This window comes from Drosophila sulfurigaster, chromosome 2R (genome assembly GCF_023558435.1).
Source record: "Drosophila sulfurigaster albostrigata strain 15112-1811.04 chromosome 2R, ASM2355843v2, whole genome shotgun sequence".
Classification (NCBI taxonomy): Eukaryota; Metazoa; Arthropoda; class Insecta; order Diptera; family Drosophilidae; genus Drosophila; species Drosophila sulfurigaster.
Genome location: NC_084882.1, coordinates 34,720,705 through 34,741,299, shown reverse-complemented (window position 1 = coordinate 34,741,299; position 20,595 = coordinate 34,720,705). Strand labels below are relative to the sequence as shown.

The window sequence follows — 20,595 nt, the reverse complement described above, 5'->3', positions numbered from 1 at the left end:
AACGCAACTAAAACATACAAAATTAATATACCACAAAAATACCAAATATATACCAAAGGCTACATTTGGTATATTGATATAGTACTACATTCAAAATATACCATTGAGTGAAAAATATACCAAAGGCTACATTTGGTATGATACTACATTCAAAATATACTACAGAGTGCAAAATATACCGGATCGTTAGCCAACGCAACTAAAACATACAAAATTAATATACCACAAAAATACAAAATATATACCAAAGGCTACATTTGGTATATTGATATAGTACTACATTCAAAATATACCATTGAGAACTAAATATACCAAATTGTCAGCCAAAGCAGTCGTATGAGTTGTTACCCTTAGAAAAAAAGTATTTCTTAAAGAACTTTTACAATTTTTATCTGATCGCAACAAAATTTTCAGGAGGCTCAAAGTTGTAAATAATATCCTTCAACCTCAAAACTGTGAAGATGCAACGAAATTTCATAGTTAAATTAAATTAAACGAATTTATTACAAAATATATATAAATAGAAATATTTATTAGCACCCTCCAATATTTAGTTCACGGTGTTTGTATGCTGGATCCTTTGCTTCGCCTCATTGGCAGCGCACAATGCTCTGTAAGCCGCTTTCTTGGTCTTTGCATAATCGCCTCGAGCTTCGCTCAGTTGACGCAACAACAGACCAACTCTCTTCTGGGCGGTATCCATGAGCGTTGTCTTCTCGGCCATGGACTGTTGACAAGCAGCCGACACATGCTCGGCACTGCAAAAGTTCTCCCTGGCCAACTTAAGTCCAGTTTGCAGCAGCTTGAGTTCATCCTGAGCTTGCTGATGGGCTTTCAATGCGAGTTGGCTGTTGGCTTCAGCTGAGCTCAGTTCTAGTGTTTCTTCCTGAACAACAATCTCTGCTTCACGAACTTCCATCTCGAGCTGTTCCAATACTTGAAACTTTCCTGAGAGCACAGCTTCGGCTGCCTTGGCTGCTGATGCTGCTTTCTCCGCATACTCCAGCTTAATCCGATCCGATGCCTGCTTCACTGCATTGGCCATGTCATCATTCGCCTGCTTTGCCTCCTGGGCTGCCTTCACTGCAATTCCCGTGCCGCGTGACTTCGAGTTGATGGCTTTACTCGGCTTGTGATGACTTCTAGGAATCTCTCTTTGATCGCTAGAGTCGCAATCATAAGGCATCAATCGCTTTTGTCGCCTGTGCAGTGAATAGCTCGCTGTGAATATTTGTTGTGTTACAGACGATAAAATTATGACGATCCACATGACTTGAAATGCTAGCTTCATTTTCTGAATATGAATTCAGAGCTTGTCAAGCTTTTCCCTTCAGCAACGACAACGGAAAATCGTTATATATTTGACAATGAATTCGAAAAGGTCAGCACAATGCTCTATCTATCTATACATATTTCTGCTCCTCAACATTGCCTGCGTATCCCAAAGTCATTTCCGGAGACCACGCGACAAGGTCAGTAAAATGTTTTCCCATCTTTACTATCTCTTTAAACGAGCTTGTCAGATCTACAGCAAACGGAATCTCTATCCAGATCTTGTGAGATTAGATGAGGAAAGTGGCGAGAAAACAGCAACTGGAGGAGAAGGCGACAACTGCAGCAAAAAGACCAGCCCCAATAAGGTTGGTTCATCAGATCCCAAAGCCAAGGCATCGAACATTGCACAAAAAGCAGCGCAGGAAGCAAAGGCAGCAAATGATGCACAAATGGCCGCAGCTGATGCTGCAGCAGCTCAAGTGAAGTCCGAGTTGGCTGACAAAGCGCTTCAATCCGCTCGAGCTGCCGAAGCAGCTTTGGCGGGCAAACAACAGATTGTGGAGCAATTGCAGTCAGAGCACACTGAAGCTCAGGCTGTGGTCCAAGAGGTGACAAACTCTCTGCAGAACACACAAACGAATGCAGCTGCTGCAAGTGATGCAGCCATCGAGGCAAAGAATCAAGTCAACTATCTGAAGCGTTTGGTGCAAGCGGCAATCACGAATCTGGGCAACATTGAGAATGTGTCGAATGGAGCTCAACAGGAACTGGCTGAGAAAACACAACTCCTTGAAGCAGCCAAGCATCGAGTGGAGACACTGGGACTTCAACTAGAGGCAGCTAAACAGGACTTTGAGAAGACCAAAAAGGCGGCTTATAAAGCAGCTTGCGCAGCAGTTGAAGCCAAGCAAAAGGCTCAAGCGAGTCATTAAAATATCATTTAAATTTATATTTTCTACATTTAAATAAAACTTTCTTTTAATTCTAAACTTAAACGGAGTACTCAAAGTTTTAGTTATCAGTTTTGAATTTAATGATAATGAATTTAGTTAGCTCAGCACAATGCGATATATTTACATAATTCTGCTGCTCAACATTGGCTGTTTATCCGAGAGTTATATCATCAGATCCCGCGATAAGGTTTGCAGCTGAAATATGCCAGATTCCCCCTTGATTACTTTCCACTCTCAGGTCCACAACAAACGACATCTGAATGTCTATCCCGATCTGGTCAGGTTGGACGAAGGCGTCTCTAAGAAAGAAGGTGGCGAAGGACATGAATGCTCCAATACCAACAAGAATTGCGGCAGCTCGCTGGGCAAAACAGATCCCAAGGCGAAAGCATCCAACATTGCACAGAAAGCAGCGCAGGAAGCCAAAGCAGCGAATGATGCACAAATGGCTGCAGCTGAAGCAGCTGCTGCCCAAGTAAAATCAGAGCTGGCAGATCGAGCATTGCAATCGGCTCGAGCTGCAGAGGCAGCTTTGGCTGGCAAACAGCAGATCATGGAGCAACTGGAGACGGAGCATCGCGAAGCCGAGGCTGTTGTCCAGGATGTAACAAACTCGCTGCAGAATACGCAAACAAATGCAGCTGCTGCTGGCGATGCTGCAGCCGAGGCGAAAACACAGCTCGAGAAACTAAAGCAATTGGTTCAAGCTGCCATGACGAATCTGAGCAACATTGAGAATGTCTCGACAGGAGCGCAGCAGGAGCTGGCCGAGAAGACACAGCTGCTGGAGGCGGCCAAGAATCGAGTGGAGAACTTGGGCCATCAGCTGCAAGCTGCCAAGCAGGACTTTGAGAAGACCAAGAAGGCGGCCTACAAAGCTGCCTGCGCAGCTGTCGAGGCTAAACAAAAGGCTCAAAGGACTCGACGCATGGCGCACAGAAGAGTTCATTAATTGTGTGGATTATTGAGTTGCGATTATATTTTATAGATATTATTAAAGGTAGAATTTGTATCAATCATTTAGCAAGTGAATACTCATTTGAGGCTGATTATCGGTAGAGAAGTTCAAGAAATGTTAGTAGAGAAACACTAACAAAAGATGATTCAGAAATGAGGAAAATTTACGATGAATGATAGGAAAATGTAATGAAAGTTCAAGTTCAAACGATTATATTTTATAGATATTATTAAAGGTAGAATTTGTGTAAAAAATTGAGGCTGATTGTCAGTAGAGAAGGGCAAGAAATGGTTGTAGAGGAACATTAATAAAATATGGTGTAGAAATGAGGAATGATGGAAAAATGTTTAAAGTTTAAATTTAAGCATCATTACGCTATTTTAGACAGTTTATAAAGTCTTTTATGATATGTGGGACTAATAAAAGATTTAAAAGTAAAGTATTTATACAGTTTTTAAAGTGTTTTCTGATTTAATAAAAGAGTCAAAATTAAAACAAAAATGCAGCTTTTAAAGACTTTTATGATATGTGGGTGTAATAAAAGAGTAAAAAGTAAAACAGATATACAGCTTATAAAGTATTTTATGATGTGTGGGTTTAATAAAAGAGTAAAAAGTAAAACAAATATAAACTCACCTTTAGCAGTCGAGTTTTCCGCTTTGAAGTTGAGGATATTAGCAAACATAGTTGCTTTTGCTTGACGTATCGACTCTGTTGAACTACTTAAAATATGTTTTATCGTACAGTTTTGCTGCTTTTTTATCATTCTGCTGCAGACTATCACAAGCTTGGACAGCTACAGTTGTGGAGAATTAAGCGGAGGCGACATTGCCAAGCAGCACATATCCAGCTTGTATTATCGCGATGGCAATGAAAGTCCAGAGGATGGAGGAGGGGGCTGTGCATCGGTCAAAAATCCAATTGCCAATGGAGATCCCAAAACGAAGGCCTCAAACATTGCCCAGAAGGCGGCGCAGGAAGCGAGAGCTGCCAGTGATGCGCAAATGGCCGCAGCCGAAGCAGCCGCAATGCAGGTCAAAGCCGAGTTGGCGGAGCGGGCAGCGCAGTCGGCGCGGGCAGCGGAGGCGGCGTTGGCGGGCAAGCAGCAGATTGTGGAGCAACTGCAGCAGGAGTTGTGCGAAGCGGATGCCGTAGTTAGCGAGATTACGGCATCGTTGCAGAACTCACAGGCCAATGCGCACATGGCCACCGAGGCAGCGCAGGAGGCGCAAAATCAGCTGAATCAGTTGAAACGTTTTGTGGCAGCGGCCACTGCTAATTTGGTCAATATTGAGAATGTGGCAAGTGGTGCACAACAGGAGCTGGCGGAGAAGACGCAACTCCTTGAGGCGGCCAAGAATCGTTTGGACGGTCTGAATCGGCAGATTAACGATGCCAAGCAGGACTTTGAGAAGACCAAGAATGCTGCTTATAAAGCGGCGTGTGCTGCGGTTGAAGCGAAGCAGAAGGCTCAAAGGAATCGTCGATTGGCGCTATTTATTCACCAATTGAAGCAGCCAAAAACGCGCGAACGTGATTTGAAAACATAATTATTACACACTTCACTTATTTATTTATTCAATTTTGCACTTTCACTTCATTATTCTCAATTTATTAAACACTGCTGATTGATCACAACTAAAAAAAATTCAAAAAATAACGATTACGAATCTCGTAGCAACGAGCTTTCTTGGAGGAACTATAACTTATAGCAGATAGCTTTAAGACTACTGCATTATTTACACAATTGAACACTTTTCAACACTTTTCGGACCTCGCGATTTTTGTAACACTTTTTTTCACGCGGGCCGCCATTGATCAGAAACCGTTACTTCTTATACGCAAATGAAAAAATGAAATTAATACACTTAACCGGCTCCCGCATCGAAATTTAAGCATTTATAATGCTTTATGAGCTATTGACGCACAATTTACTTTTATCTTTATCAGCACGCTAACGCCCGAAACTTCGATTCTTAGATATGACGCTTTCCAAGTACCGTTTGCCCCAGGGAGCCCGCTAACAGCGACGTGACATTATATTTAATAGACGCACTTTACTTCACATTTTATATGCTTTTACGCATTTTTAACACACCTGGCCATTTGGCATAACTTATTTCGAATAAATTTACACTTTTCACACAATTTCACTCACAATAAAAAAATACGTTAAAGCCGCGCGCGTTTTCGCTTTGTTAATCGCGCGATCTTTTTAAGAACTAAAAGCTGATTAGCGTGACCAATTGCTAAATATTTAAGATGAGATATACCAAACTAGAGAAACCTAAATAAATGTCGCCTGGCCACATTTCTAATGACTTACAATGTGTTTACAAAACGTATGTAAAAAGGCGCGTGATTTTAAACATGCCACATTTTAGTATTTTTATACCAAAGTGAATAATTTATCTCACTATGCATGATGTTTTTCGCTTAACATATATATAATATTTTAATACATGATTACCATTTGAATATTTTACATACAAAATATTGATACATCGCTGCCACAAATTGAAGTGAGCAAAAGCTGCTGCTCCTCACTTTAAAAAAGTCAAGTACACCCTATTCCGCAACAGCTGTTCAGTGTAGTTATGGGCAGCACTGTTCAACAGCTGTGTTAAGAGTTTGCCGGCAATTGTTATTTATTTATTAAAAGCATTTATAAGCTAAACTTGTTGTGTTAATAATGTTAATTAGTAAAATTAAGTATATACATGCGTTGGGTGTACGTTTTAACAGTTCCCACTACGTAACAACGCCAATATTCTACGTTAATGCAGGTGAGCAAGTGACCTCCAATTGGAAACTGTTGAATAACAATTTAAAACTTGAATGAAAACTTTTGTTTTAAGCACCACACATTGGACATTTGTATTCAGCCGTCATAGCGGATGCACACTGTCGCTACCAGCGACTGCGTTATCCCGATAGAAACGTGCGTCTTTGCACGGGAACCGATGAACACGGCACAAAGATTCAACAGGCGGCAGCTGGACACAAAATTCCTGTGGCGCAATATTGTGATGAGATCTCGGCACGCTATAGAGATGTCTTCAAGGCGGCGGGCATAGCCAACGATGACTTCATACGCACCACGGAGCAACGACACAAAGAAGCAGTCGCCCACTTCTGGGTGAGTCTTTATCTAGGGATTAATATTTATATGGCTTCTCTTAATGTGGATTCCTTTGTTCTTATGTACAGCAAACGCTGCAGTCACGTGGCCACATCTACTCCGCCGCCTACAGCGGCTGGTACTGCATCTCGGATGAAACCTTCTTAACAGATTCCCAGCTACGTCTGGATGAGGAAAGTGGCACTCGCTTCTCCTTGGAGTCTGGCCATCCTGTGGAGTGGACCGAGGAGACCAACTACATGTTCCGCCTGTCGCAATTCCAAGACGATGTGCGTCATTGGGTCAAGCAGGAGGCGCGCATACGTCCGGCAAAGTTCGAAAAGATTTTGCTGGACACGCTCAGTGAACCACTGCCCGATGTCTCCGTCTCCAGACCCTCGAATCGCGTCCACTGGGCCATCCCAGTTCCCAATGATGACAGCCAAACTGTCTACGTGTGGCTCGATGCGCTGATCAACTATCTCAGTTCAGTTGGGTATCCCAATGAGAAGGTGCGTTCAGAATCCTTTAGAGCAATGAAAAGTATTTATAGTATAGAATATTTATAGTCATAAAAGAGATATATTATATATCTATGAAAGGATATAATCATGTTCGTCAGTCTGTATAAACATCTTAATCTCTGAGGTTCAAAGGTAGAGGTACCAAACTTTTATATCCGCTTCCTATACACAGAAGAGTAACTTGGTGATAAAATAGCTTTTTACAGCGCTGTTATTTACCATTCGATATATCTGTCAACTGAAAAATTATGTTAGGGAAATGTTACATTCTCTGTTATTAATAATTTTAGATGCTTGAGATGTTAGGCGCACAAATTCCCTAAATTATGTATTGAAAACACAAAAATGAATAGCGCCTATGTAACTTTCAAACAATCTCAGCTCACAGTATGTTACGTAAATGTTACTCTGCTCTGTTATTAATAGATGTTCTTATGCTGTTAAACTCACAAAGTATTGATAACTTAAAAATAGGGTAGCGAGTATCTCAAAGTTAAACAATCTCAGCTGTAACTTGTTCTGTCCTCTACTTTTGCAGTACTTGAGGCTTCCTATAGAATAGTATTATAATTTGGTGATGCAAGTAGAATCTATTTATATTGTTTATCAGCATGAACAATCAAAATGATTTACCGGTTATCTCAAAAACAGCGATTTGTAACGAGTATCTCAAAGTCGAGCAATCTCAGCTGTAACTTTATATTTTATCGACTTTGGCAGTACTTTAAGCTTACTATAGAAGAGTATGATGATAATATGATTTACCAAGTAAAAATCGCGATATGTTTGATAACTTATGTGGAGCGACTCACAAAATCGCGAATTTTTGTATTGATAACTTAAAAAAGTTTCTCAAAGTCTAGCAATTTCAACTGTAACTTTAAACAGCGCTATTACTTACCATTCAACAAATCCGTTAACTGAACACAATGTTACGTAAATGTTACATACTCTATTATTAATGGCTTCAGATGTTATAGATATGACTAGCAAATATCTCAATATCAACCAATCTCAGCTGTAACTATCAACAGCGCTGTTATTTCGCATTAAATTTATCTGTTAACTGAACAGCATGTTAGAGAAATGTTAATAATCGTTTTAGATGTTTTCAAGCTGTTAAGCTCACAAAATCGCATATTTATGTATTGATAATAAGAAAATCGTGCATTTATGTATTGATAACATAAAGTCAAACAATCTCAGCTGTAACTTTATATTTTCTCGACTTTTGCAGTACTTAAAGCAATGGCCACCCGCACAGCAAGTGATTGGCAAGGACATACTCAAGTTCCACGGCATTTACTGGCCAGCTTTCTTGCTGGCAGCTGGATTGGAGCCACCTCAGCAAATCTATGTGCACTCACACTGGACTGTGGATGGCCAGAAGATGTCCAAGAGCAAGCACAATGTCGTGGATCCCGTGCAGGCTGCAGAGCAATATACGATGGAGGGATTGCGTTACTTTCTGCTGAGAGAAGGCGTGGCGCACAGTGATGGAAGTAAGTAGACGACCCTATTGATGGACAGACAGACAGACGGAAAGAACAAACATTGACAGACAGACAAAGGACAGACAGACAGACGGACGGACGGACAGACAGACAGACATATGTTTGTATGCAAATGTGTTATGTCGTCACTTGGCTGATTTCGTTAGTTTCTCTCGTACCTTTGTTGCCAATTTGCATATCAATTTTATGCCAAACAACAATCGTCGCCGTCGTCGTTGCTGCTTCTTCTTCTGTTTGTTGTTATCGTTGTTGTTGCAAAGTTTCTGCTCCGTCAGGAGAAGCTTTGGCCCGACTTTTGTTTATTTGCTGGCAAAGTTTTGACACCCGGCCAGCTAAGAGACAAAAGCGTAGGTTAGCTTCGCAGTGGAGATAAATAAGAGTAGGAGAAAATAAGTATTTTAAATTACACTTAGTAATACTAATGCCAAAAGTATCGTCTATACATATTAAGAGATTCAATGATCCAATCCTCAAGCGAAAGTTAAATCTCCTTTTAAATATACATGCCGGTATATTTCAGTATATTCTGATATTTTAGAGGGCATGTTTTTCCGATAGTAACAATATACAGATGATCAATGTCAGTATATTTCAGTATATTATTATGGTATATTCTTACCATAATACCATTATAATAGCATATTAATATACCAAATATATATTATATTACACCCAACATTTAAGTATATTTTCGATATATTGGTACAGTATATTTTTACGATCATAATAATGTCGTAGTAAATCAATATATCAAATATACATTTCGGCATATTTCAGTATATTTTTGATATATTAATGAGGTATATTTTTCGATAATAATAATTTAGCAGTATATCAATATACCAACTGTCAGTGTCAGTTTATTTAATTATATTATTGTGGTATATTATTACGATAATAATATTATAAATGACCTATACCTAATATATATTACAGTAAGTATTTCAGTATATTATAGTATATTTTTACGATCATAATGTCGTAGCAAACACATTTTAAAATATGTCAGTATATTTTTACGAAAATACCGTACTGTTTTGTATATACTAAATATGTATACCATTTATATATATGAAATATGTATTTCGGTATAATTCAGCATATTTTCGATATATTTTGTATATACCAAATTTGCATTTCGGTATATTCAAGCATATTTTCGATATATTAATGTGATAAATCAATATACCAAATATTAATTTCAGTATATTTAAGTATATTTTTACGAGAATACCGCACTGTTTAGCAGTTATTGAAAATGGCAGGAAGCCTGTATCTAACAGTGGAATATTATTATTAATAATAACCTTTTTTATCCTTTTTATTAAATTAACTTTCTTGTTGATAAATTTTAAAAAATTGTCTATAACAAATCTTATAAGCAAGAAAGTTAATTTAAAAAATATAAATATACCAGAAGCTGTGATTTTAGCTTTTCCTTTATTCTATAGACTTTCGCGTATTTCGCAGTCGAGTATACCCAGCAAACTGATTTGAACCCTCTTGTTGTTGCTTGAACTTGGTTTAAGATTTGCGTATTTGCATAAGAGCAAAAGCAACAGCAACATCGCTGCGGGGGCAAAGTTTTTAAAGCTTATGCAAGTTGCTGGCAGATATGATTAGTTTGTTGTTTCTTCTCACCGTTCCCCTTCCTTAGATAACTGAGAATTGAACGCTCCCCCCGGACTTCAAGTGGCCAACAGCTTTTGGCAGCTACTTCAACTTTTGGCCAGCAGATTTTGATCTCGACTGATTTGCTTTTTTTTTTTTTTTTGCTCTACTTTGCTTTGTTGCCTAATCCATTATCGGTCAGTGGACAAACTCATGCATGATGAGGTCTAGCTCTTTCTCTCTCTCTGCCACGCCCACATAATTTAGGGCAAAAAGCAATTAACACGCCTCGACGCACTGCCAGAAGTCATCAAGTTTAACCATGTTGATGGCATTGTTGTTGCTCTTGTTTGATTGTCACGCCCACATTTCATAGAATTTGATTGATTCCTTAACCTTTTGCCATTCAATTTGCATAAATGAATGGACGACGTCTCTCTCTCTCCATCTCTCTTTCTCTTTAGTGCTGTCTCGCTTTATTCAATTCTCGAGTTCTGTGCTTAATAGCTTGGCTTGACGTCTGCTTTTGTTTTTGCCAGCAATTTAAATTTAAATTTAATTTTCCATTTTCAATTATTATTACCGACTTCTCCTGACAACGCATAACTCTGACCCGCCACGCCCCTCTCCGCCCCTCTTTTCACGCCCCTCCCTTTACCTTTATTCAATTTGCTTTCTGCAGTTTTTTTGGCTGTCTGGCTTCCTCGCTTGGTATTTTCCTTTTTTTATGGCCTGTTGCCTTGCGGCTAATTTAATTGCATCCTTCTCAAGCTCTCGCTAACGGTATTACACAATGCATAATATGAGAAATAAATAATATACAACATTTCTTGTCAGTCTGCACATTTTATACTTTATTACAATCATGAAAGATTGCTCTTTTTATTACATACAATATACAAATCTGAGTTGAAGATTATTTCAAACAAACAGCTAAAATTAGGAAATTATTTTCTGCTCTTTTTATTTTCTATGGGTATAAAAATCTCATTTTGAGATTGTCTGAAGTAACCAAATCAATTTGAGAAATTATTATTGGGAATATTTCTTAACTACCCAAAAAGAAATATTAGTTACTGTCTTCATTTTATTTAAAATTATTTGTGAATACTCGACAATTGACATTTTTCTTTCTAAACATACAAAATTGGTTCAATTTTAGAACTTGTTCTTATGAATAGTGCTCAAATTATATATATTTTTATATTCCGATGCAGCTATAAACAATTTTCTTATCATTCTGTCCACTTTATTTTATTTAAAAATCATTTGGAAAATTGAACAACCAAATTTTCGTTTGCTAAAATTAAAAATCAAAAAATTATTCAAGTAGTGAACAAACTTAATTTTTTCATTCACGATGATTAATTTGCTGTTTTGAATTTAAATAAAATAACTTATTTTAAAAAAGTAATAATATAGATATATATGAATATATAAAACTGTCAAACTATCAATTTACTTTTATTTTATTTATGTATAAAATTGCAATCTCAGTCTATTCAATTTTATTTTATTACCAATTCACATGAGAGATGAGGCTTTTGGGTTGGTGAGGACACAAAATCTCTAAAAAGATTGTCTCAAATAAGAAACTTTTTAATATGATTTTTTTTTTTTTCAATTAATGAGAGTATTGGTATGCATAATTATAATTCGATATATTGAATAAACTTATCTGTCCGTCATTTTTCTTACTTATTTGTAATTGAGGTTTATTCCTTATTCAAAATATTGTATATGGAAGCTATAGCTTCAACTATTCCTAAAATGTAATTGAGGGATTTTTATCTTTTAAATTTTTCCACATAAATTTACGTTAAACAAATAAATCCATATTTTTTCTAGGTACCTTATAGACATCCTTTTGTAAAGCTATCTTGAAGTAGAAGCATGCATCGTTATTTTTAATTAAAGTAAAAGCATCTACTGGAAAGAGAATTAAAAATAAACAAAAAATCGAAAGAGCATTTAGAATTAAAGTTAATCACAAAATAGAAAGAGCATTTAGTCTTCGTCTGGTTGCAACTTATTTTTTCGCCATCACATTTTTTATTGCATTTGTCGAGGACACGAGCTTCTGCGTTAATATTGTGCATATTAAAAATTGAAAAAAAAAGAAAAAGAAATGTGCGAAAAAAGCGGGCAGCTGTTGGCAGCAGAGGGAAGATTATTAAATTAAGCAAACTTTTGAGTGGAAATACTTGTGACAGGCACTGTGAGGCCGAAGTACAGTGTCTGGCCAAACAATTCTATCACATTTCAATAAGTTTTTTTTGCATTCGCATTCGATTGTTCCCAACGGCGCTGATTGGTGACATCCGTTTGCCACGTCTAACAGCATTTTCATCTTCGTTTTTATTTTTTTATGAGTGTCAACAACACAATGGGGAACAACAACTGAAATGCAATCATCGGCATTAGAGAGCGAGGGAGAGAAAGAGAGGGATGAGGCATCATTAAGTGCGCAACTTTTCATTACCAACAATTTAATTTTGAAATGTTGCCACGAAGCGACGCGACGCGACGCGACACCCGGAGGCGCCACTTCCGCCCAGTTGCAACACTAAAACTGCATTTGGACAAAAGCCACCGACGGTTGTGGGAATTTGTCGCAAACTCGGACAAAGTTTGCTAGCGAGAATGCAAGCGCACAAATGATGCGCGATTGCATTGCTGCATGTTGCATGCCCCAAAGGCAACAGTCGATTTAAGTGGCAAAGCGTTCGTTCTTTCTTTCGTTCATTCTTTCGTTGGCTTGCCACCATTTAATTCTCTTGGTTGAAGACTGCTTCCAAGTTTATCTTATCTATGGCCAAAAGCCTTTTCCTTTTCCTATTCCCATTTTCTTGTCCTTTCCTTGCAACTCATATGCCACTTACACAATTCTTTGGCCTATTTCTAATCTTTGTCTTGCTTTTTAAGCGGACAAAGTTCAAGTTTTACGAGCTCATAAAGCGCAGATTAAACTTGCTGGAAATATTAAATGTATTCAACGTAGAGATACGCTCTAAAACTATCATCACTTATGTAGATTGCTTTCGACTTTCTAGTTACTTCTTTAGTCTAGCATACCCCAGTTTTTAATTGTGCCTCGTGCAGGATGAGTGTTGACTTATTTGTTCAACAACAATGAGCTCATAAATAAAAACTTTTAAATAGTCTTTATCTTGCTGACATTTTATTCTTGCTTACTCTAATCCTGCTTATACAGGGTATATTCACATACTACAATTTATTAATTGAAATTCATTCGATAGTAGTTTTGATGCATACAAAAATTATGCAATTAAGATGATTTTTAAGGAGTTCTCAACAAATTTACCTTAATTTATTTATTGGGACTTTTTGACAATATTTTTTCTTCGTTGAGCTTCTGCGGAAAAGAGTAAAAAACTAACTTTTGCTAATTTATCCAATTTAAGTTTGTATTCAGTGTATTAAAAATACAAAATTCAGTATTTTTTCGGTATACTAATTGGGAACATTATAAAAATAAAACTGCCCTGTTTTGCGCAGCTTTTAGTATATGCCAGTATTTTTGGTATATCAATTCGGTATATTTATAGAATAATATTGCACAACTTTTAGTATATTTCAGACCTAAAAACAAATCGGTATTTTTCAAGAATAATACCGTACTACTTTGCAAAGCTTTCGGAATATTTCAGTATTTTTGGTATATTGGTATATTTATTCGGTACATTTTAAGAATGATACTGCATAGTTTTCAGTACATTTCAGCTTTAGTAAATAATACTGTACTGTTTTGTACAGCTTTCGGTATATTTCAGTATATTTGGTATATAATATGGTATATTTGGTATATTTTAAAAATAAAAATGCGCAGGTTTCACTGTTAAAAATAATTCGGTGTATTTTAAGAATACTGCTCTGGCTTTTAGCTATTTTGGTATTTTTGATTATTTTTTGGTATATTTTAAGAATAATACTGTATAGCTTTGCACAGATTTCAGTATGTTTCAGTGTTTAAAAATAATATTGTACTGATATGATTTAATATATATTTTAAGCATAATACTGGATTTTTTTCTTATGAGTAATGGGTATTTTCTAGTCGATCACATTTGACTGTAGCCTTGGCTTATTTGATCAAGTTATATTTAGTATTACATTTTAAATTTCAAAAACAAGTTATAGGTGTTTAGACACAATTGCGTTTTGTATTTATTTATCCTTACCGCATCATACCCGCTTTGTGTGCTTTCAAGAGTAGAGGGTATGCTTAAAGCCAGCACCGCTGACTGCATCTGTGGGCGACGACTTTGCACTTTGGTTCGGTGTAAAAGTGCTTAAATATTTGACGTCGACACTTGTCAGGCTGCCAGTGGCACACAGTGCCACGCCTTTGCAGTGCCAACGCGTTGCATGAATCAAGTGCTAAAGAGAGATAGAGAAAGGGAGAGAGAGAAAGGGAGAGGGAGAGTGCGAAAGAGTTGGTGTTGCAGTGAACTTTGTGCTGCGATATTATTTGCAACAACGCTAAAGACAAAAAAAATGTGCGACAAGACATTTAAGCAATTTAAGGTGCGACCCGGAGCATGCATGGCGGGGCATGTAACACACAAAAAATATTATTTATGCTATGCCAAATAAGTGGAGCAGCAAACGCAGCGATGGACGTTGCTACCACGTTGCAGGGCGGCAGTCACGTGCAACTTGTGCGAGCACCTGTGCAACATGTGCAAAACTTTCAACAAATTGCAGTTGCTGTTGCACATGCCACAACATGTGTGCCCCCAGGACTTAAGCCAGAGTCAGTGTCAGAGAGCCGCTTTTACAATTTCGCAAGCACATTTAAACTTGGCCAAGAGCAGAGTCTTGGACGCATTTCGATTTCAAGTCGCAGCACGTGGCAATAACATTAAAATCTAACGCGTTGCAGCATAATTGTTGCCCAAAACTGGCACTCGAAACGAGGTCAAGATAACTTTCTTTTGTCGCAATCGCAATTGCAATTGCAATTGATTTAAGCCAAATTCAACTTGCAACAGTCTTCGCCTTCGTCTTTGGCTTTGTCTGTGCTGTCGAAGCGTCAGCGTCATCAAAATGTAATGCATTGAAAATCAAATTTCGCTCAGCTGGAAATGAAATTCAAGACTTTGTTCTACTACACTGCATAAATGAGAAATATGTTCTGTAATATAGGAGAGGAGTATGACAGACTACTTAAAATAAGATGTACAAAATAAATTATAGAAGACATTTCGAAGTATTTCTCTAGTAATAAGAAGTAAGAAAGCATAGAACTTATAAATATAAAATGTATGGCAAAATGTTAAATAATTATATTAAATACTTATATTATTTGTATAAATAGTAATATAAAAAGTAAAATATTTGTTTTTGAGTGAAATTATTTTCGAAAAGTAAATGCCAAAGGATATTCTTTCTACACATAATAAAGATTCGGCCATCCAATTTCAATTTGTGCTTTATTTACAAATCTAAAAAACTTCTTAATGGATCACAACAAAAGTTAGAGAGTGAACAGTGTGTTAACAGAGCTCTAACAGAAGTGGTTTAAGTTAGGCCACTGCTGTTAACATAACTGTGATTTATTTTAACAGCGCTGTAAACATAGCAAGCAGAATAGAACTTACGAATTGAGTGTTAAGTTTAAATTAATGAAAGTGCTAAAGATTTAAAGGCACTTCCTAAAAAATCAATATTAATAAATACAAAAATATATGTATATATTCGTATTTATAAGTATTTATCTCTTATATAAAGTAGCAAAATTAAAAATAGCTCAAATTTTTAAAATCTTTCTTTTTGTTGAGCATAAACAAAATAAGGAATAATATAAATAGAAAAAGTTTTATATATAATTTAGTTGACATACCAAAGTAACTTTTAATATATATTTGATTATTTATATTAATGTATTTTTGCCTATAAGTAATAGTTATCCTTAAATATTTCTATGCCAGCCCCAATTTCACGTTTTTCTAGAGTATCTTCACACTCTATCATTGCTTATGTTGCTTGCCTTTTCGCTAGATTTGCATGTGCAATATAAACACACATATGCATAAGTATGTAGAGTAGATTGCGAGTGCACGGCATTCAAATGCAGGTTTTGTTCGGCAACTTGACTTTTGCTGTTGCTTTTGCTGTTGCTGCAGTGCCTGCAAAAAGTTATGCGCCAGCAGCGACAACACAATTGCATTAATGATGTGGAGTGCGCAGAGAAGTAGGCAACACTTTTGCTGCTTTGCCAAAACCTCAGATCGCATGCGAGTGTGTGTGTGAGCGAGTGTGTGTGTGTATTTCTCATGCATATGCATTTGTTTTTTCGGTTGTAGAGTAGGAGAGGGAGGAAAGGAGGAGGAGAGGCAGGAACTCAACTCACAGCAGCTGCTCGAGAATCACTTGGCATGGAAATGCAATTGCCAGAGCTGCAATTGCGAAAACCCGCATAAAGTTCTATGCAAAACTATTTGAATAATGCCACTGCACGATGTTGTTGTTGTTGTTGTTGTTGCAGCTTCGATGTTGCATGAATGCATTTTGTGGATTTCCGTCAATAAATCGATGGCCCGAAACTAATTAGTGCACATTTTCAAACACACTAAAATCCAAATTGAATAGGTGTCAAAATTACGCAAAAGGTGACAACAGTTCAACATTCAACATTCGACTGTCAGCAATTTGTGGCAATTGCAGCAACATTTTTAATTACCAATAACAATCGGATTGTCGGTTGACCAACTTTGATTATCGTGCCAGCTCCTCCCCCCCTCTTTTGTCTCTTTGTTCGCTGCAGTTGAAAATCAAAATCAAATTTCATAGTACGATATTTTAATTAACGTTGCACGCCGCAGTGCACATTATCGATTATCGAAATTATTATCTCTGGCTTTTTCGCTTGCAAATAGTTTAAATGAGGTCTCGCTGCAATTTGGCTGCATTTTCAGCGTTCTGATTATCGCTGGCCAGTCGATAATCATGGCCCATGTGCTAATTGGCAATGATCCGTTACTAATGCTTTTCTCCACTCCCTCTATCCGGTGTCCGTTTTCCTATGTCCTCTCTCTCCCATTCGCTCTCCTTTCTCTTTCCTACATTTGTCCTGTGTGTCGACTGTCGTGTGGTGTTCGCATTTATTAAAGGTAAATAGCATGGTCGCCACACACTGCTAATTGCTCGCCATTTATTTATTTTATAATGCGCTCTGGCTGCCTTTGAAACTCATTTCATTCAACCAAAGCGTAATTACGGCGAGCTCTTTCGAATATTAGATACACTTTAGATGCTGAAAACTGAAATTGAAAGTTTGATAATTGATTTGATTTAGTCTCGTTCTAAAATGTTAACTTACTTTTATTAAAAAATACAAAATATATAAAGAAACAATCTTCAGTTTTCTTCTGCTCTTTAAATTTATGTTCAGCATAATTTTTAGGTATGAAACTCTTTTAGAATTTAATAATAAATTAAATTTCAATTATTCTAAATCAATTATACTCTTTTAATTATTGATTTTACTCCGAAAATTTCAAAATACTTGTATTAAATACTAAAAGATATTGAATTACGTGTTTAATACATATTTTCAAATAATGCTTAATTTTCTTTTGTTTTCTATTATCATCAGAGACAAAATTTGTATAAATTATACGAAATTAAGGAGATCTATTTTATTTATTTTTTTTTATGCTAACTTTTCATATTGAAAATTGATCTGAATTGATCAAATATTTTATTTGTTAAAATCAACAGATACTCTTTTTTTTTAAGCATTTAAAGATTGACTTTACTTTTCTTTATGCGAGACTTTTCAAGAATTTAGGCATAAAGAGGCGATAATAACTTGACTAGCTTTTTTTCTGATAATTTAAAAATACACTGCCAAAATGTTAAGATACATTAAACGATTATTTACTCCTTTCACTCCAAAGCTTATATCAATTTTAATCATAGTAATAATGCACTCTCAAATCATATGATAAGTTTAACAGCAGCTGATGCAAACATCATCGTTAGCATTTTTACAGCATGATTTCAAAAACTTTGTGCGATTAAAAATATGGCTCATAACTCAACAAGAATCTCAGCTGAGTCTGACAAGCAAGATCGAAAGCAGAAAATGATTACTTAAAGTTGAACAAATCTTGCAAAAAGTTTTTCTCCCTCAGACACAACAACTTTGCGCTCTTGCTGCGCTTTGTCCATTCATGTTTTTGTCTGTAATCCTCTACAGCTGGACATCTGCTCTTTATCTATTTGTGCTTAGTGGGGAACAAAATGGCAGCGAGCAAACAGTTAACGCTATTTAAATCCTTTTGCCATGCCAAGCGACTTAAAATATTTGTCGCAGATTTTTGCACAACCCTTTTTATACCCGCTACAAAAAAAGTAGAAGGGTATTATCATTCTTTGCTACCAGGAAAAAGGTAGAACAAAAATCGTATAACGAGAGTATTTTTAATGCTAGAGTTGCGACGATTGGTACATAAAGTTATAGAAGTTATTTAAGAATAGTGAAGAACAAGTAATAGTATATTAATATACAAAATGTATCCTTTAGTACGTTTTTGTAATTATTCGGTATATTAAATTGAAAAAATTCTAAAAGTTATTTATGGAAAGTAGAGAAAAAAAATATCGATATACAAAATATACTACAGTATTTTTGGCATTTTTCGGTGTATTAAATTGTAGAATAGCAAAAGTTATTTTAGAAAACGTGAAAATATATTGATATACCAAATATAATTTTTGGTATATTATAGTATCTTTTTAGTATATAAAATTGTATAATTTATTGGAGAAAATTACATGAAAATATATCGATTTACCTATTATAGCCTTTTTGGTATATTAAATTACATAATTGTAAAAGTTATTAAAAAAATATATTGAAAATAAAATAATATATATTATAATTATTTGTAATGAATATATAATATTGATATACCGAATATAGCCTTTGGTATACTTTTATAGAAATGCAGACGTTATTTAAGAAATGTGAAGAAAAAGTAAAATTATATTGATATACCAAATATAGCCTTTGGTATATTTTGGCATTTTTTCCGTATATGAATTTGTAGTTATGGTAAAGTTTAATAATAATATATTAACATACAAAATATAGTTTTTGGTATATTCTAGTATTTTTTCGGTGTATTAAATTGTATAATTCTAGAAGTTATTTAAGAAAACTTGAAAATATATCGATATAGATACAAGTATAGCCTTTGGTATATTTTAGTAGTTTTTGGTATATTAAATTACATAATTGTAAAAGCTATTTAAGAAAAGTACAATAAAAGTAAAATAATATTTGTATATATCGATATACCAAATATAGCCTTTGGTATATTTTAGTATTTTTCGGTCCATTAAAATGTGGAAGTAATTTAAGAAAAGTACAGAAAATTTAAAAAATATCGACATATATATTTGGTATATTGTAGTATTTTTCGTATCGGGTATTTCACAGTTGAGCCCACTTGACTGTTACTTTCTTAGTTGTTTATTTAGTAATTTAGATGCAGATTAAGTTTTAGTTGCTTTAAAGATTTTTAGTATTTGGATTTTGATGCTGATGCACTTAATGACAATCAACGTGCATCACTCAACAGTTAAGCTGGGAGTAAGTTTTCTTCGTTTTCGTTTTCGTTCTCACTCGTTTTCTCTTTACAGATTTCAGTCACGTGAAAGCGCTGCGCATATTAAACTCGGAGCTGGCGGACACTTTGGGCAATTTGTTATCACGCGCTTGTGCCAAGTCGCTGAATCCGCAGCAAATATATCCAGCGCCGCATGCGGAGGAGAGTTCTGCCCTCTTGAAAGAACTCGATGCGGCGAAGCGAATGCAGGAGTCGCTGCTGCAGATGGCGGGTAAGTCGATGTTGAAGTCGACAAGTTTGTCATTTTAATATTTAAGCAAGTCGAAGCTAGTGGCTCAAGTGGCAAGTAGAACTTCTCGCTCTCACTCTCTCGTTCTATGGCACATTTCCGGCCAATAACTATGCGACAAGTGCACTTGCGAATGCGGCCAGCCAGAAAGCTGAAAGCCAGCTAAAAAGTAATGCTCATTCATTGCCATTACTACTTATATCCCCCCATTTCCATTTCCATTTCACATATTTTTTCTCTTTTAGCTCGCTGCGAGCAACACTATGAGTGCAATCACTTCCACTTGGTGGCGGACACGGTCATTGCAACGCTGCATGCAACCAACAATTTCTTTGAGTGTGCCAAGCCCTGGGAGCTAAAGGCCGGCGCCATCGCAGCGAACGCGCCACGCCTCGAGACAATAATCGCAATGACAATGGATGCGTTGCGGCTTTGTGGCATTGTGTTGCAGCCGATGATGCCACAGCTGGCCGGTCGACTGCTCGATAAGCTGCGCGTACCCGGCGAGCAGCGTCAATGGAAGTATTTGGCCAGCCACGTTACGTCCAACAGTCGTCCCTTGGATGCACAAAGCGCGCTCTTATTCCAACGCATAGTGGAACAGCAGGATAACAAGCCAGCTCCCGAGAAGGAGAAGGAGAAGAAGGAGTCGAAACGCAGCAAAGCCAAGAAGCAGAAGGAACTGAAGAAGAATAAACAGGCATCTTCTTCAAGCACGTAGCTGTAATAAACTGAAGCTTCAAGTCAA

General features: G+C 36.5%; 5 protein-coding genes across 5 annotated transcripts; 4 read left to right on the top strand and 1 right to left on the bottom strand.

The window, feature by feature from the left end:
* Positions 1 to 514: 514 nt before the first annotated feature.
* On the bottom strand, positions 515 to 1,291 carry LOC133837467 (uncharacterized). The gene has a single exon (XM_062268242.1). The coding sequence runs from the start codon at positions 1,289 to 1,291 to the stop codon at positions 551 to 553; it is 741 nt and encodes a 246-aa protein (XP_062124226.1). The 3' UTR covers positions 515 to 550.
* A 44-nt stretch (positions 1,292 to 1,335) lies between these two features.
* LOC133837466 (uncharacterized) lies at positions 1,336 to 2,270 on the top strand. Its single transcript, XM_062268241.1, has 2 exons — positions 1,336 to 1,472; positions 1,524 to 2,270. The coding sequence occupies exons 1-2, from the start codon at positions 1,368 to 1,370 to the stop codon at positions 2,205 to 2,207; spliced, it is 789 nt and encodes a 262-aa protein (XP_062124225.1). The 5' UTR covers positions 1,336 to 1,367; the 3' UTR covers positions 2,208 to 2,270.
* Positions 2,260 to 3,247, top strand: LOC133837465 (uncharacterized). The gene is made up of 2 exons (XM_062268240.1): positions 2,260 to 2,415; positions 2,467 to 3,247. Exons 1-2 carry the CDS (start codon positions 2,338 to 2,340, stop codon positions 3,178 to 3,180), a joined length of 792 nt encoding a protein of 263 aa, XP_062124224.1. The 5' UTR covers positions 2,260 to 2,337; the 3' UTR covers positions 3,181 to 3,247.
* Positions 3,248 to 3,890: 643 nt separating this feature from the next.
* Positions 3,891 to 4,847, top strand: LOC133836827 (uncharacterized; the record flags this gene model as incomplete). The annotated part of the gene is made up of 1 exon (XM_062267415.1): positions 3,891 to 4,847. A coding segment is annotated over one exon (846 nt), but the record flags the coding sequence as incomplete, so codon positions are not given.
* Positions 4,848 to 5,773: 926 nt separating this feature from the next.
* Positions 5,774 to 20,595, top strand: LOC133837470 (methionine--tRNA ligase, mitochondrial). The gene is made up of 6 exons (XM_062268245.1): positions 5,774 to 5,972; positions 6,045 to 6,325; positions 6,397 to 6,819; positions 8,069 to 8,333; positions 19,632 to 19,829; positions 20,093 to 20,595. Exons 1-6 carry the CDS (start codon positions 5,879 to 5,881, stop codon positions 20,566 to 20,568), a joined length of 1,737 nt encoding a protein of 578 aa, XP_062124229.1. The 5' UTR covers positions 5,774 to 5,878; the 3' UTR covers positions 20,569 to 20,595.

Bases quoted from the DNA above. Each gene is read 5' to 3' on its own strand.
- LOC133837467 (XM_062268242.1), bottom strand. From the start codon at position 1,291: ATGAAGCTAGCATTTCAAGTCATGTGGATCGTCATAATTTTATCGTCT.
- LOC133837466 (XM_062268241.1), top strand. From the start codon at position 1,368: ATGAATTCGAAAAGGTCAGCACAATGCTCTATCTATCTATACATATTT. The intron at 1,473-1,523 runs GTCAGTAAAATG...CGAGCTTGTCAG, and splicing joins TCCGGAGACCACGCGACAAG to ATCTACAGCAAACGGAATCT.
- LOC133837465 (XM_062268240.1), top strand. From the start codon at position 2,338: ATGCGATATATTTACATAATTCTGCTGCTCAACATTGGCTGTTTATCC. The intron at 2,416-2,466 runs GTTTGCAGCTGA...TTCCACTCTCAG, and splicing joins TCATCAGATCCCGCGATAAG to GTCCACAACAAACGACATCT.
- LOC133837470 (XM_062268245.1), top strand. From the start codon at position 5,879: ATGTTAATTAGTAAAATTAAGTATATACATGCGTTGGGTGTACGTTTT. The intron at 6,326-6,396 runs GTGAGTCTTTAT...TCTTATGTACAG, and splicing joins AAGCAGTCGCCCACTTCTGG to CAAACGCTGCAGTCACGTGG. The intron at 19,830-20,092 runs GTAAGTCGATGT...TTTCTCTTTTAG, and splicing joins GTCGCTGCTGCAGATGGCGG to CTCGCTGCGAGCAACACTAT.